The sequence below is a fragment of the Electrona antarctica genome, assembly GCF_951216825.1.
Source record: "Electrona antarctica genome assembly, chromosome: 7".
Classification (NCBI taxonomy): domain Eukaryota; kingdom Metazoa; phylum Chordata; class Actinopteri; order Myctophiformes; family Myctophidae; genus Electrona; species Electrona antarctica.
In genome coordinates this window covers 18,247,889-18,261,213 of record NC_136812.1, presented here as the reverse complement: position 1 = coordinate 18,261,213, position 13,325 = coordinate 18,247,889, and the positions used below count along the sequence as shown (strand labels likewise).

The 13,325-nt window shown below is 38.1% G+C and overlaps 2 protein-coding genes across 2 annotated transcripts; both read left to right on the top strand.

Moving 5' to 3' along the window:
• The first annotated feature begins 893 nt into the window (after positions 1-893).
• Positions 894-8,013, top strand: LOC306926148 (granzyme B-like). Its single transcript, XM_079505408.1, has 8 exons — positions 894-1,402; positions 1,556-1,700; positions 1,981-2,122; positions 2,243-2,536; positions 4,087-4,243; positions 6,727-6,737; positions 7,397-7,660; positions 7,741-8,013. The coding sequence occupies exons 1-8, from the start codon at positions 1,342-1,344 to the stop codon at positions 7,900-7,902; spliced, it is 1,236 nt and encodes a 411-aa protein (XP_079361534.1). The 5' UTR covers positions 894-1,341; the 3' UTR covers positions 7,903-8,013.
• Positions 8,014-9,951: 1,938 nt separating this feature from the next.
• Positions 9,952-12,648, top strand: LOC306925952 (serine protease 57-like). Its single transcript, XM_079505127.1, has 5 exons — positions 9,952-9,996; positions 10,500-10,653; positions 10,848-10,977; positions 11,192-11,446; positions 12,356-12,648. The coding sequence occupies exons 1-5, from the start codon at positions 9,954-9,956 to the stop codon at positions 12,512-12,514; spliced, it is 741 nt and encodes a 246-aa protein (XP_079361253.1). The 5' UTR covers positions 9,952-9,953; the 3' UTR covers positions 12,515-12,648.
• Positions 12,649-13,325: the final 677 nt, after the last annotated feature.

Here is a 13,325-nt window from a genome sequence, read left to right as displayed (position 1 = left end):
TGGTGAGAAAAGTGGTGAGAAAACTCGGTAGTCATTGCTTCTTTTCTACTTTTTGTTTGAGACAATTGGAACTTGTTCCAATTGTGTATCTTTATGTTTCATTAAAAGTGTAGATGTATCCTGTTCATCATCAATAGTGGTTATGAAATGTTATATTTTTATGACCAGATTAACAGTTAATCACAGTTACTGCATTAATTAATTACATTAATTAGTTAATCACAGTTAATGTGATTAGAACAATGTTCTAATGCAAACTCAAATTGTGATAAAATTATTAACATAGCCTACTTACTAAAACTATTGAAAAGTAGTCTGAACACTTCAGCACACATTTTTTCATATCCAGATCCAGCAGCTGGTACACATAAATGGAATCACATTCATACAGTATGATCATTTCACAGACCTTAAGTTGCAACCTCAGTTACATCATCATAAACTTTCAACATTTTACTATGTCATTAATATACCTTAAAGTTGTAAAGGTGTGGAAATAAGTCCCCCCCCCCCCCCCCCCCATTCTGTGTTGCCTAGAACTGGAGGTCTGAAAAAAACCCCAGTAACATTATGAAGTACATCTTTGTGATGTCACTGAGATGTACTTCATAATGTTACTGATTTTTTTCAGACCTCCGGTTCTAGGCAACACAGCATGGGGCACTGTTTTATTATTTCCACACAACAACTCTAAGGTATATTAATTACATAGTAAAATGTTGAAAATGAGTGGTTTGTTACTTAACTGCAGAGACTCAGAGAGCATATCATCGCTGTCGGGCAGAAACATATGTACATATTTCATCTTTTAATGCTGTTTCATAAATTAATGCCCTATTTTGTGTCACACAAAAGAAGCGAAAATAGACCAATTTTCACTAGTCAATTTTCACTAAAACCTTTTAAGCTTTTGGCCTAATATGAAATGCCCAAAAAACTGATGCCATTTTGAAAGTGGGTAAGGTAAGTCTGTCTGTGAGTTTCATAACTATTATGACCAATAAAGAGCATGTAAATAACTACACTAAAAAGAATACATGTTCTTTTTTTCCTTTTCCTGAGAGGTATTAAAAAGGTTTCCACCCGATACAAAACGATATGACCACATGAGGATGTAGATGTAGAAACCACAGAGTACAGTACGTGTGTATGACCCAGATGATCATGGGAAGGTCTGCTATGTAAATAGGGGTCTCTATGAGGTACCGCTAGATGTACTGTAGAAACCACATACAGTACTGAGTACAGTACGTATCTATGACCCAGATGATCATGGAGGGTCTGCTATGTAAATAGGGGTCTGACTCCCTAGTGTGTGTCCCATTCAAACGACCTACCTGCATGATGAACAATATGCATGCACTTGTGGTTGGTGTTGTTCTGATGTATCTTGGACAAAAAGGTATGTTTTGGTTTGGTGGAAATTTGGAGGCGATTATGGTTATATGGAGTTGTGGACTATACTGTGTACAGTATTTGAATGCTTACTATTACTAACTATGTCAGAAGCTGATCAATATTGTTTTGAGCTCTGCTGATGCCTTTTCCTTTTCAGCACTTGGGAGTGAAATCATAAATGGGAAAAAGGCCTCATCGAAGTCAGTGCCGTACATGGCTTCTGTGCAGAATGATGGGAAACATGTATGCGGAGGATTCCTAGTCAGTCAAGACTTTGTAGTCACTGCGGCCCACTGTTGCCAGTAAGTTATAATTGTACCACTCAATAACATGAACTTAGACAATCCAAAAAACATGGTAAAACATTGTGGTTAACGTTAACGTTCAAAGTGTGCAATTCATCAATGTTGGAATAAGAAATTAGTTTCCTTTTTGTACATCATATTGTTCGCACTCAAGAAACATGATTAATGGTTGGAATAAGTAACCAATATTTTGTATTTCATATTTGCATATGCAATATACAAACAGTTTAAAAAATATATATATATGAGTAATAAGTAATAACTATTATGTACTCAGGAATTGTACCAAAATGAGTGTTGTTGTTGGTACACACAACCTCAAGAGAATCAATGAGAGAGTAATGAGGTACAACGTGCTCAAATGCAGACACCCCTCCTTTGTAAATGTCTCATCTGGAAGAGACATCATGCTTCTCAAGGTAAATAGCATATATTAATCCTAATAAGAAGGACTGAAGAAAAGAGAGGAACATATACACACTGTATATCACAGTTATTAAGCTAATTATCTTCTCTTTTTTACAATCTTGTGTTCGCAGCTGTCTAGGAAAAAAGAAAACCATGGAAAACAAAGAAAACCATGGAAAACAGTTAAACTTCCAAACAGAAGTAATAAAACTATCAAGGCAAAGACTAAGTGCGTAGTAGCAGGGTGGGGGCGCACTCAAACTGGTGGCAATGTTTCCGTCGATGACCTGCGAGTGGTTGACGTGTCTACCATTGACCTGAAGGTCTGCCAAAGGGAATGGAGTCCCTATCTTAGGACACCGGCCACCCTGCCACAGAATATCATCTGTGCAGGGGGATATGAAACAAAGAAAGGAGCCTGTCAGGTGTGTACAGTATGACATCCCTCTACAAATTAATAGTGTCAACTGATTTCTAAAGAACTAGAACGACTGCACTCAGTAGAGCATGGGTCTTCAACAGGGGGTAGAAATAGTGCGGGCACTGCGGGGTCAGCTTTGTATGATAGGACTTTTTTTTTTTATCCCACAATTTTGTAACCCATTTTTTCACCCCTGTGTCAATTATCTAATGTGATCCTGGGCTCTACACACCCTCCGCCAACCTAGTCCCCATATATGGGGGACATGGGGAGAGCAACGGACTTGAACTCATGCTTCCTTCATGCCTGAGTGTCCAAGTTGCTCCTTTACACCTGACAGGGGGGAGTTTCCCTGGTTGGACGTAGCGCGTGGAAGGAACACGTTATTCCAACCAGTTCCTTTCCCCTCCATCAGGCGCCCCGGCTGGCCAGGGGGAGGCAGTTTAGAGACCAGGATTACTGCATGTTTTTTGTGAGGGTACCTACCCTAGGGGGCACGGGGAGAACATGCAAACTCCACACAGAAAGGCCCTTTCGCCAACCCCGCCTCGGGTATGGGCACTGATGACGCGGAGGAGGAAACACGCCGCCAGCACCCACAGCGTCCCGAGCGGGAATCGAACCCAGGACCTTCTAGCTGTGAGGCGACAGCACTACCAACTGTGCCACCGTGCCCAATAGGACATTTTTAATGTATTTATTAACCACTGTATTAAACCCTAGAATCCCTATTCTGGGGGAACATTAGCTGAAAATAGCATATACAAGCGAGCTTGTAGATCGGCTATTTTCGCCAAAGAGGTTTGGTGTTGTAGAGGGGGGGGGGGGGGGGGGGGGAGCAGACCAAGTACCGAGCTAAAGGTCAAATTTACAAAGTATTGAGGATTTAAGTCGTTAAATGTCTGAAAATACACATGTAACATGAATCCAATATGAATATGTATAGGTCCCTGCTTCATATCTCTCTCAGCTAAGGTGTCTTTGCCCTGAAAAACTTTGAAGACCCCTTCAGTAGAGTGCATACCTCCGCCAGCCTATTCATCATTCCCACCCAGGGACAATACTTTGACCTTGACCTTGATCGTGAACACAAGTTTACATTATCAATCTAAGAGTGAATTGTCTCTTCAATGGAGGCCCATTAATAATTCCCACCAGGTTTCATGAAATCCAGCCACCCACTCTGATGTTATTTGGCTATTACTATTAGACTAGTCTCTCAAGACTCTCAATTTCCAAATGCGTCAAAGGAAAAGAGGGCGCTGTTTTTCCTTTTTTTTGTCTGATGGGTTCCCAAAGTCAAAGTCAAAGTCATACGATTTTTGTCACACACGTTACTGCAGTGAAATTTGTTCTCCGCATTTGACCCATCTCTTGGAGCGGTGAGCCGCAGCGTGCGCCGCGCTCGGGAATCAGATTGCTATTAGACACACAGACAAATGGAATGTGGTGAAAACATAACCTCCATCCAATGCCGACTACTAAGGTCATCTGAAAAGCTCATAAAATGCTCAGTAAACATGATTAACAAGAGGTTTTTGTTTTGTTTCTTAGGGTGATTCTGGAGGCCCTCTGGTGTGCAATGGGAAGGCAGTTGGCATTGTGTCTTTCAACTATAACAACATCTGTGACTACCCAACTCTACCAAATATCTATACAGATGTATCAAAGTACCTACCCTGGATCAAAGAGATCATGAAGAAGAAAAAATGTCAGATTTGATAGTCAATGAACTATACAATATACAATGCTGTTGTTGTAATACACTTTCATTTCACTGTTAAAAGTATACGTTTGCTGATTTCATCTGCTTTCGAGTATGCATTTTAGGAAGCTTGGCAGGCAAGATCTTTGTATAAAAGCTGAAAACCTTTCAGTTTTTTTTTGTTGCTTGATGTCTTAAAGTGGACTTTGAAACTTTTATATGAATAAAATGTAATTTTGTATGTTAATACAATTCTGGTAGTTGTACTTTGTCTCCTGCTCTTCGAATGAGACATTTAGATAGTGTCAAAGGTCATGTCTGCAACGGTCAAGATTACATTTATGGTAAAAAGAAAAGCACTTGCAGGATTTAAATTCTGGGTAAGATTCATGACTCATATTGGTGTGTATTATTAGTCACTAGTCTGACACCTTGATCGAGTTGAGACTTAGAGCAACTGCAGTTACTGCACATATGGAAGCATAAAGCTTCCATAGGCTTCCATTCAAATGAAATGGCAAACATGAAAAGTCAATTGAAATAAGAGAAATGCTTTTTCATTTTCAGGTCATTAACGCATTTATTGGGACAGAAATAAATCAAAATGCAATAGGATTTACATTTAATCTACAGATGTGCTCATTCTATGAAACAATTCAAATTATAAATAAAATATCATTTGAATTTCAATTTTCAAAAAATGCCAGCAAATTAGTGGGCAATATTCAAATGAAAATGCAATTTAGAATATTCAAATGAAATAAGAGAAATGCTTTTTAACCTTCAGATAATGAACACATTTAAGTGAATATATAATGCAATAGCATTTACATTTCATCTCCAGGTGTGGTCATTCTATGACAGAATGAAAAAGCAAAAGCAAATAACATTGCATTTTAATATTCAAATTGGCGTGTGTACTATTTGAAAATGAAAATGCAATGCTATTTGCTTTTGCGTTTTCATTTGGTCATAGAATGAGCACACCGGGAGATGAAGCAAAAGCAAATCACATTGCATTTTCCTTTTCAAATCGTACACATGCCAATTTGAAAATGATTCAATGATAGAATGATAAATGATAGAATGAGCACATCTGTTAAATGCTATTGCATTTTAGATGTATTCTTTTTTTTTTATTCTTTCTTATTGTCTGTGTGACAATTTTGCCATATGGGTACCATACAGGAGGATGTGATTATCATTAAGCCTTATGCTTGTGCTATAATGCTCAACTCCTGTCCCATTTGGGTTGTTTGAATTTCTGCAAACGCTGTTCGGCCCAAAGAACATAGCGCAAAGTTTTCTGTGACTAATTGATTCGGTGCTTAAATGGTAAATGGTGCATTTATATAGCGCCTTTATCCAAGGTGCTTTACATACCTTGAGTTTCCCATCCGGCCACTCTACCCCTGAACCACCGCCACCCCAAAAACCTTACATTTCTTAAAAACCATACACTGCTTAAAAACCTTACATTCCCCTTTGTCTTCCTGGACAACATCCAGAACTTCCATGGCAGAACATCTGTCCCATTTTAGGAATCTATTTGGACATCTCAGCCAGTATGGTCTCATTGTCAACACAGCCACTTTAGAGGTCATCCTTTCTCAAGTATCAAGTATCTCAAGTATTTGTAGCTTAATGACTAGTATTAAAACTGTTTTTTATGTTTAGTGTATTTGTATTTAAGTTCATAAAGTATAACTAAATGCATTTGAAATTAAATACAAATTTAACTTTTCAGGATTCTAATAAAAAAAAATAGCAAAAAGATATTCAGGAATAAAGAAATAGCGAAAATGTGTGATATAAAATGACGAAGTAGGTAGTAGGGCATTCAGCGGTTTCTGCTTGACAGTACAGTATATGCAATGTGGCCGTCTGGACTGAGTGTGGATATATAGTGGTCCTTTCCATCATCAAAGTTGCCCACCCCGACAAATGACAAGGGCTCTCCAGGGAATTTTGTGGACATTGCACATGTCTTAAAGCAAAGTAAAGTTCTTTGTTTACCCAGGGAAGTGGACTAAGCTTGAGATGCTTGTTTACAGCCACACCCTGCTCATAGAACATTTCATGGTAGGGGTTCAATGCCTTGCTCAAGGGCACTTCAGCGGTGGTAATTTTAACGTGCCAGTCCGGGGATTCGAACTGGCGACCTTCTGGTATCAAGACCGCTCCGCAAACCGTTCGGCCACCGCTGCCGCAAACTGCCTTACACTAGTTCATCCACTGCACATGCATGATACCCTGTAAACGGCACGTACAGTATATCTCAGTGTTGAGACCTCTGTCAATAAAGCTCTACATAAGACCACATGTGTAGATGTACAAACCACACACACAGGATGCCAAGAGGCTGGAATATAAATAGAGCCGTGACTTCCTACAGTATGTTATACCTATTTGAATCTCCTATACCGACATGATGAACAATAAAGACGTTCTTGTGCATTGTGTAATCCTTATGTGTCTTGGACAAAAAGGTAAGTCATTTGCAAGAAGAAATAAGTGCTTTATATGTGGATGTGGAATATTACAGCACAGTATTTGTATGTTGACAACACAATGTTAGAAGCTGGTAAATATTGGTTTGGTACATCTTCCTTTTTTAGCACTTGGGAGTGAAATCATAAATGGGAAAAAGGCATCAGCGAAGTCATTGCTGTACATGGCTTCTGTGCAGAATGATGGGAAACATGTATGCGGAGGATTCCTAGTCAGTCAAGACTTTGTAGTCACTGCTGCCCACTGTGACAATGAGTAAGTTCATATTTATTGATTTACTTCTTGCTTTCTTAATTATTACCGTTTTGCTTTTCACTTAGGACTGTATACAGATGATCGTATTGGCACTAAAAGAGAAACACTACTGGTATTTGTTGATTATTCAGGACATTTACCAAGATGAGTGTTGTTGTTGGTACACACAACCTCAAGAGATACAGCGCAACCGCAATGAGATACAGCGTACTCAAATGCAGACATTCCGACATTTACAACCGTTCCTTTGTAAATGTCTCATCTGGAAGCGACATCATGCTTCTGAAGGTAAATAATACTAATCTATCCTATATGAGGTACTGAAAAAAGAAAAGCAATCACTGATATTAAGCTAATTTAATTTGTGTATTTATTACAACCTTGTGTTCACAGCTGTCTAAGAAAAAAGAAAAGAAAAGAAAAACATGGAAAACAGTTAAACTTCCAAACAAAAGTAAAACTATCACGGCAAAGACTAAGTGCATAGTAGCAGGGTGGGGGTACACTCAAACTGGTGGCAATGTTTCTGATGACCTGCGAGTGGTTGACGTGTCTACCATTGACCTGAAGGTTTGCCAAAGGAAATGGAGTCCCTACACCCTGCCACAGAATATCATCTGTGCAGGGGGGTATGGGACAGACAAAGGATTCTGTCAGGTGTGTATTTCCAAATAATCTCTTTACAAATAAATTGTCAACTAATTTCTGAATTTAAAATATATATATTTTTCTCATAGGGTGACTCTGGTGGCCCTCTGGTGTGCAACGGGATAGCGGTTGGTATCGTTTCTTTCAACAGCTACTGTAACTACCCAGATGTTCCCAATATCTATACAGATGTGTCGAAGTACCTGCCCTGGATCAAAGAGATCATGAAGAAAAAAACATGTGTTGGGTAATTCTATGATATCCTGATCAATTGTATGATCCCTCACCGTAAACTGATAGAGAACTTAAATTCTCCCTTAAACTATAACTGTAGTCTCGAAGGCCAGAGCAACTCTGTCCCTACATTTACATTTGTTTACCAGTCTGTGTAAGAGAGTGTTTGTTAACTATGTTAACTATTTCATGTGTCATTTATAACTTCGAATATGGGATAACTTTTGTTAACTTTATGACATCACTTTTATAAATTCTACACAACTTCTTATAAGGTTGTCTTGGGCATTATGTTGGTGTATCTTATACGGGAAAAGTATACGTAGGGATCTATTTGGTTTTAAGGGTTAATTTCTCACTTGGTTTCATGCTTCCACTTCCTAAATTTATATATATATATATATATATATATATATATATATATATATATATATACATTTTTATATATATATATATATATATATATATATATATATATAAAAATATATATATATATCTACATTTATTTATATATATATATATATATAAATTTAGGAAGTGGAAGCATGAAACCAACAACCCTTAAAACCATTTCATTGGGTCACCTTTTAAAACTTCTCTAAAAAGGTTTAATATTATAGCATGTTAAAGGCTCTAGGCCTAGCTAGTTCTTATGACCACTTTGTACTGATTACTTTAGGAGTATTTTTACATTTGGGATTACCTTCTGAATTATCAAAGTTAAAATATACCGCCCTTTCTAATTAACATTGATTATTAGTCCAAAAACCCTCCTCATTCGGATCTCTGATCCAATATGATGATAATTCAATCTGAGTATGAACCAAGTGAGAGTTATGTACTGTATGAGCAAGTAGTATTCACATACCCCCGTTTAGATACCTATCAACATGTTAGATTTTTAAAGTCAATGCATGTACAACATAAACTGTTGTTGGAATACACTGCATTGCAATGGCAGAAGTATCAATGTTTCCTGGGTTATTTAAATTGCTTGCAGAGGTGGTAGGCTAATTGAGAATCACTTGCACCGTTTGATTTTGCTAATTGAATAAAACAATAAACATAAACATAAATTGTCTGTTTGGAGATTTTCTTTACAAAATATTTCTAAAGGAACAAGGAAATTGGGATTCACTCTAACAGACTATTTTGTATCTAAGTGCTCCTCTAGTAGGCTACTTCTAGTAGTATGTATGACTCTCATTCGCCCCCTGGTGGATAAACTGAGGTACTGATTAATACAAGCATGGGTTCATCATCTCATTCTTTTCTGTCGTGAAATATTCCGTTTTTCTGCTCAAATCATAAAACAATAAATTATAACTAATAGTCAATATTTAGTCAACACAGTCACATTTCTTTGCATAGTGCTTAATCACTGTTACAGTCCCATTCAACAGATAACGACAACCCCTGCCTAGGCCCTCAATTGGGGGAGGAACAACTCGGGGGGAAAAAAACTTGATGAAGAAAGAGAAAAAGAGGAAGAATGAATACATGATATAATAAAGGGGCTCATCCTTTCAATAATTTAAAGGTAAATAATAATAATAATAATAATAAGCACAACCAATTTCAACATCCCAAAATTGCATGTCTTCACAATGGGTCTCGTCTGTGTGAAGAAGTTCTATTCAATTTTTTTAAACCTGTCCAAAAACCTTTACTGTTGTTGTAAATGTATATGGCTCTTGATGCATTACAAAAATGAGTAAATACAAAACATAATTTCTACATTTTCAGAAGGCTGAGTACATCTTCCAGAGCTTCCACTTTAAAGAGAAAATGCAGATATTTCAGATGACTATAATATCTATAGTCATATCTGAGACAACATGTGCATGTGAAAACTTAAAAGTATTCCTGTAAGCTTATTTTGAAATCCTAAAACCGTGAGTTTCAAAATGCGCTTCTTTCATCACTTAACTGGTTTCGTGTAGCAACTAAATAAACCACACATGTTTCAAAATGAAGAGAAGTAATGAGGAAGAGTAAGTAATGAGGAACAATGGATATTATATATATTTTCCTTCAACAGAACTCAGACATCATTTGACCAAAGACCATGAGAATCATCTTCACCCTGCTCCTCTTCATCACCCTAAATGGTAAGGAACCATTTGATAATGATAATCTCCTTTATTCCTTCATATATTTAATGGTGCGAGTGTATTAAAATAACGAGTTGTGAGCTTGTAGATCGGCTATTTATAGCCCAAGGTATATAGGAATAAAAGCGGTTAATGCATGTTTTGTATTTTGTATTTCAGTTTCTATGCATTTGATTACCTTATGTTGTTATTGCTTACTGTAAATCTCTCTGGATTAAGAGCGTCTGCTAAATGCCTAAATTGTAATTGTAAATTGTAATAATGATAAAAATCGAGTTAATCTACAAAGTAGGCCTAATTATGATTGCAGTGGTGTAAAAGCCTCTGAGATGTACTGGAGTAAAAGTAAAAGTACTGAATTGTTTTAAAATACTCCAGTAAAGATTCCTCAAATTTGCAATTCAAGTACGGTACAGTACTTGAGTACATGTACGTTGTTGCTATCCACCACTGCAGTATAGGTATACAGGTCAATACTCAAGCATAATTCTTTTCCCCAGGAGCCCATGGAGCCCATATTGTTGGAGGCAGAGAGGCTGCCCCCCACTCTCGCCCCTACATGGCCTCCCTGCAGCTGAGAGGACGACACTTCTGTGGGGGGGTGCTGGTGAGGGAGGACTTTGTGCTCACAGCAGCACACTGTAGGATACGCGGGTGAGAATTCATTCAAAACGCCACACAGTTCGTGGAATAAATCAAGATGATATCCATAATTCACAACGCGCTGCATCATGCCACACTGTCTCTGAATGACTCTGAGTGATAATTAATGTAGAAGATATTAAAGCATGATACAATGACAGGATAGAATTGAAAGATTCTTACCGCATTCCTGTTTCGATTTCCAGAGCAGTCACAGTTGTTCTTGGAGCCCACTCCCTGTCAGCTCCTGAGGATACAAAACAATCATTCAATGTCAGCCGAATCATTCAACACCCCCAGTACAATGAACATGAGAATGATGTCATGCTTCTTAAGGTAAGCATATCTGAGTTTGGACGTTTTCAGATTCCCAAAACAACTCCTAGATACACATACTGAAGGTATTAATGTAGATAAGACATGCCCAAAATAGGTTGGGTGAAAAGTGGTCAAAATGTCTCATATTTTATGTTCATTCAAATGGTGGATAATATGTTATTTTGGATTGAACCAAATTAATTTAAAACTGTTAAAACTCTTGTCTCTGCAGCTGGATGGCCAAGCCAACCTGACCAGTGCGGTAAAGGTGATCCCTCTGTCGCAACGAGGACCAGGACCAGACAATGTGTGCAGCACAGCAGGCTGGGGTGACGTAGGGGACAACAACACCTTCCCTGACAAGCTACAAGAGGTCGGAGCAAACGTCCTGTCACAGCAAGAGTGCCGTCGTCGATGGGAGACCGTTCTTATCACCAGGAAGATGGTTTGTGCCACAGGACCTGTCGGCATCCAAGGCTTCTGCTCGGTATGACGACTAATAACTGAATTGTGATCAGCAGTTAATAGCCAGTCTAGTGGTGGAAAAAGTACTCACATTTTTTACCTAAGTAAAAGTATCAATACTCGTAGAAATAATCTGTTACAAGTGAAAGTCCAGTATTCAAGATGTAGGTGAGTAAAAGTAAAAGATATCACATCAAAACGTACTTAAAGGACCAAAAGTAAAAGTACTCGATAATATGCAGAATGTCCCATTTCACAAGTTTCAAATGCCTAAAATGTATAAAAATATTTTGAAAATAGCAGCTCTACAAGCTCACAACACGTCACACTGTGACACGGTGAGCTTGTAGATCTGCTATTTTCAAATAGCCAATGTATATAGGGCTGAAGTGGTTACTATGTTTTGTAATAATAATCAAAATCAACAAAGTAACAAGTAACTACATTTTAGTTACTAAAGTTTACAATATTTGCCTCTGAGATGTAGTGGAGTAGAAGTACATGTAGGGATGCTCCGATCAGGTTTTTTTGGGACCGATCCCGATCACCGAATGTTTTTCTCATGATCGTCCAATACCGATCCAATACCGATTATTATATGTCAAAACTGTTACTGTGTGTGTGGGGAGGAAGGGGAGAATGTTTAGGCGTGTCACAAAGATGCAAAATGTTATTATACATATCTGATTGACTTTTATAAGACATTTTCTCCAGTGTCATTTGGAGTGAATATCGGCCGATCACCGATTGGTGGCCGATTATCGGAGCATCTCTATCTAGTATCTAGCATTGAAAATTGGAAATACTGCTGACATGTCTGTGTTTATTCACTGATGGGCCAAGATACATGCTATTCTATAACAATCAATTGACCAATCAATCAGTACAAGTAAATAAAATGTCACTAACCTGTATGTTATCTGTTCTACAGGGGGATTCAGGCGGCCCCTTGGTGTGTGATGGAACTTCAGCAGGTGTTGTCTCCTTCTCTGGGAGGCAGTGTGCTAACCCGGGTAGACCTGATGTCTACATGCGCTCATCCTCCTACAGGAGATGGGTTAGGGAAGTGTTCAGGAACAATTCATTGTGACTTGCATATCTGAGATAATATTGACAAGGCCTTGGGGCGCCCGCCGCCTGCTGACAGCATATTAGGCCCAAACCACACGAGTTGCAACTCCTTGGGACAAAACCGTTTAAAGGTCAACAACACCAATGCAACTCCTTGCAACTCAATGAGTTGCGTTGGTGTGATTGACCTTAAAACGGTTTTGTCCCAAGGAGTTGCAACTCATGTGGTTTGGGCTTCAAATGCAGCCTGACAACGCATTGCGGGTTAAAGTCCCAATTCCAACGACCTTTGCTGCGTGTCATATCACAGTTTCTATCTCCCGGATGCTTTCTATCTCTACTGTGTCCCAAAATATCTATAAAAACTATTACCTTTGTTTACTGTGTATCTCTCTCTTCCAATAATGCTTAAAGAATGTGATTTCTTTATTAAACCTGTAAATACTGTTTGACATATGATATACAGTATCATATGGTGATACAGTTGGACGAGTTGGCTATGCAGTTGTTATGTGTACTAGTAGACCATAGAGATATATTATAACTATTTTATGGTTTATGAATGTTAGGTCTTCCCCTATCATTATGCTTGTGTTTTGTTTTGGTGGAGGTGAACACCTTAAATTGTGTATAATTGTTGATTATGATAATGATGCAAATCAGAGTGATTCTTAATGAATATTGCAATATACTGAAGAGATTGAGCTTTTCTTTGCTATTATTATTTCTACTATTACTATTATCATCGATGTTGTAAGTTGTAACTACTTTGTGGACAGTACAACATTGTAGGCTACTTCGCTTCTTGTGCCTGTATGAGAGATGACAAA

Bases quoted from the DNA above. Each gene is read 5' to 3' on its own strand.
- LOC306926148 (XM_079505408.1), top strand. From the start codon at position 1,342: ATGATGAACAATATGCATGCACTTGTGGTTGGTGTTGTTCTGATGTAT. The intron at 2,537-4,086 runs GTGTGTACAGTA...TTTGTTTCTTAG, and splicing joins CAAAGAAAGGAGCCTGTCAG to GGTGATTCTGGAGGCCCTCT. The intron at 7,661-7,740 runs GTGTGTATTTCC...TTTTTCTCATAG, and splicing joins CAGACAAAGGATTCTGTCAG to GGTGACTCTGGTGGCCCTCT.
- LOC306925952 (XM_079505127.1), top strand. From the start codon at position 9,954: ATGAGAATCATCTTCACCCTGCTCCTCTTCATCACCCTAAATG. The intron at 9,997-10,499 runs GTAAGGAACCAT...TCTTTTCCCCAG, and splicing joins CCTCTTCATCACCCTAAATG to GAGCCCATGGAGCCCATATT. The intron at 10,978-11,191 runs GTAAGCATATCT...TTGTCTCTGCAG, and splicing joins ATGATGTCATGCTTCTTAAG to CTGGATGGCCAAGCCAACCT.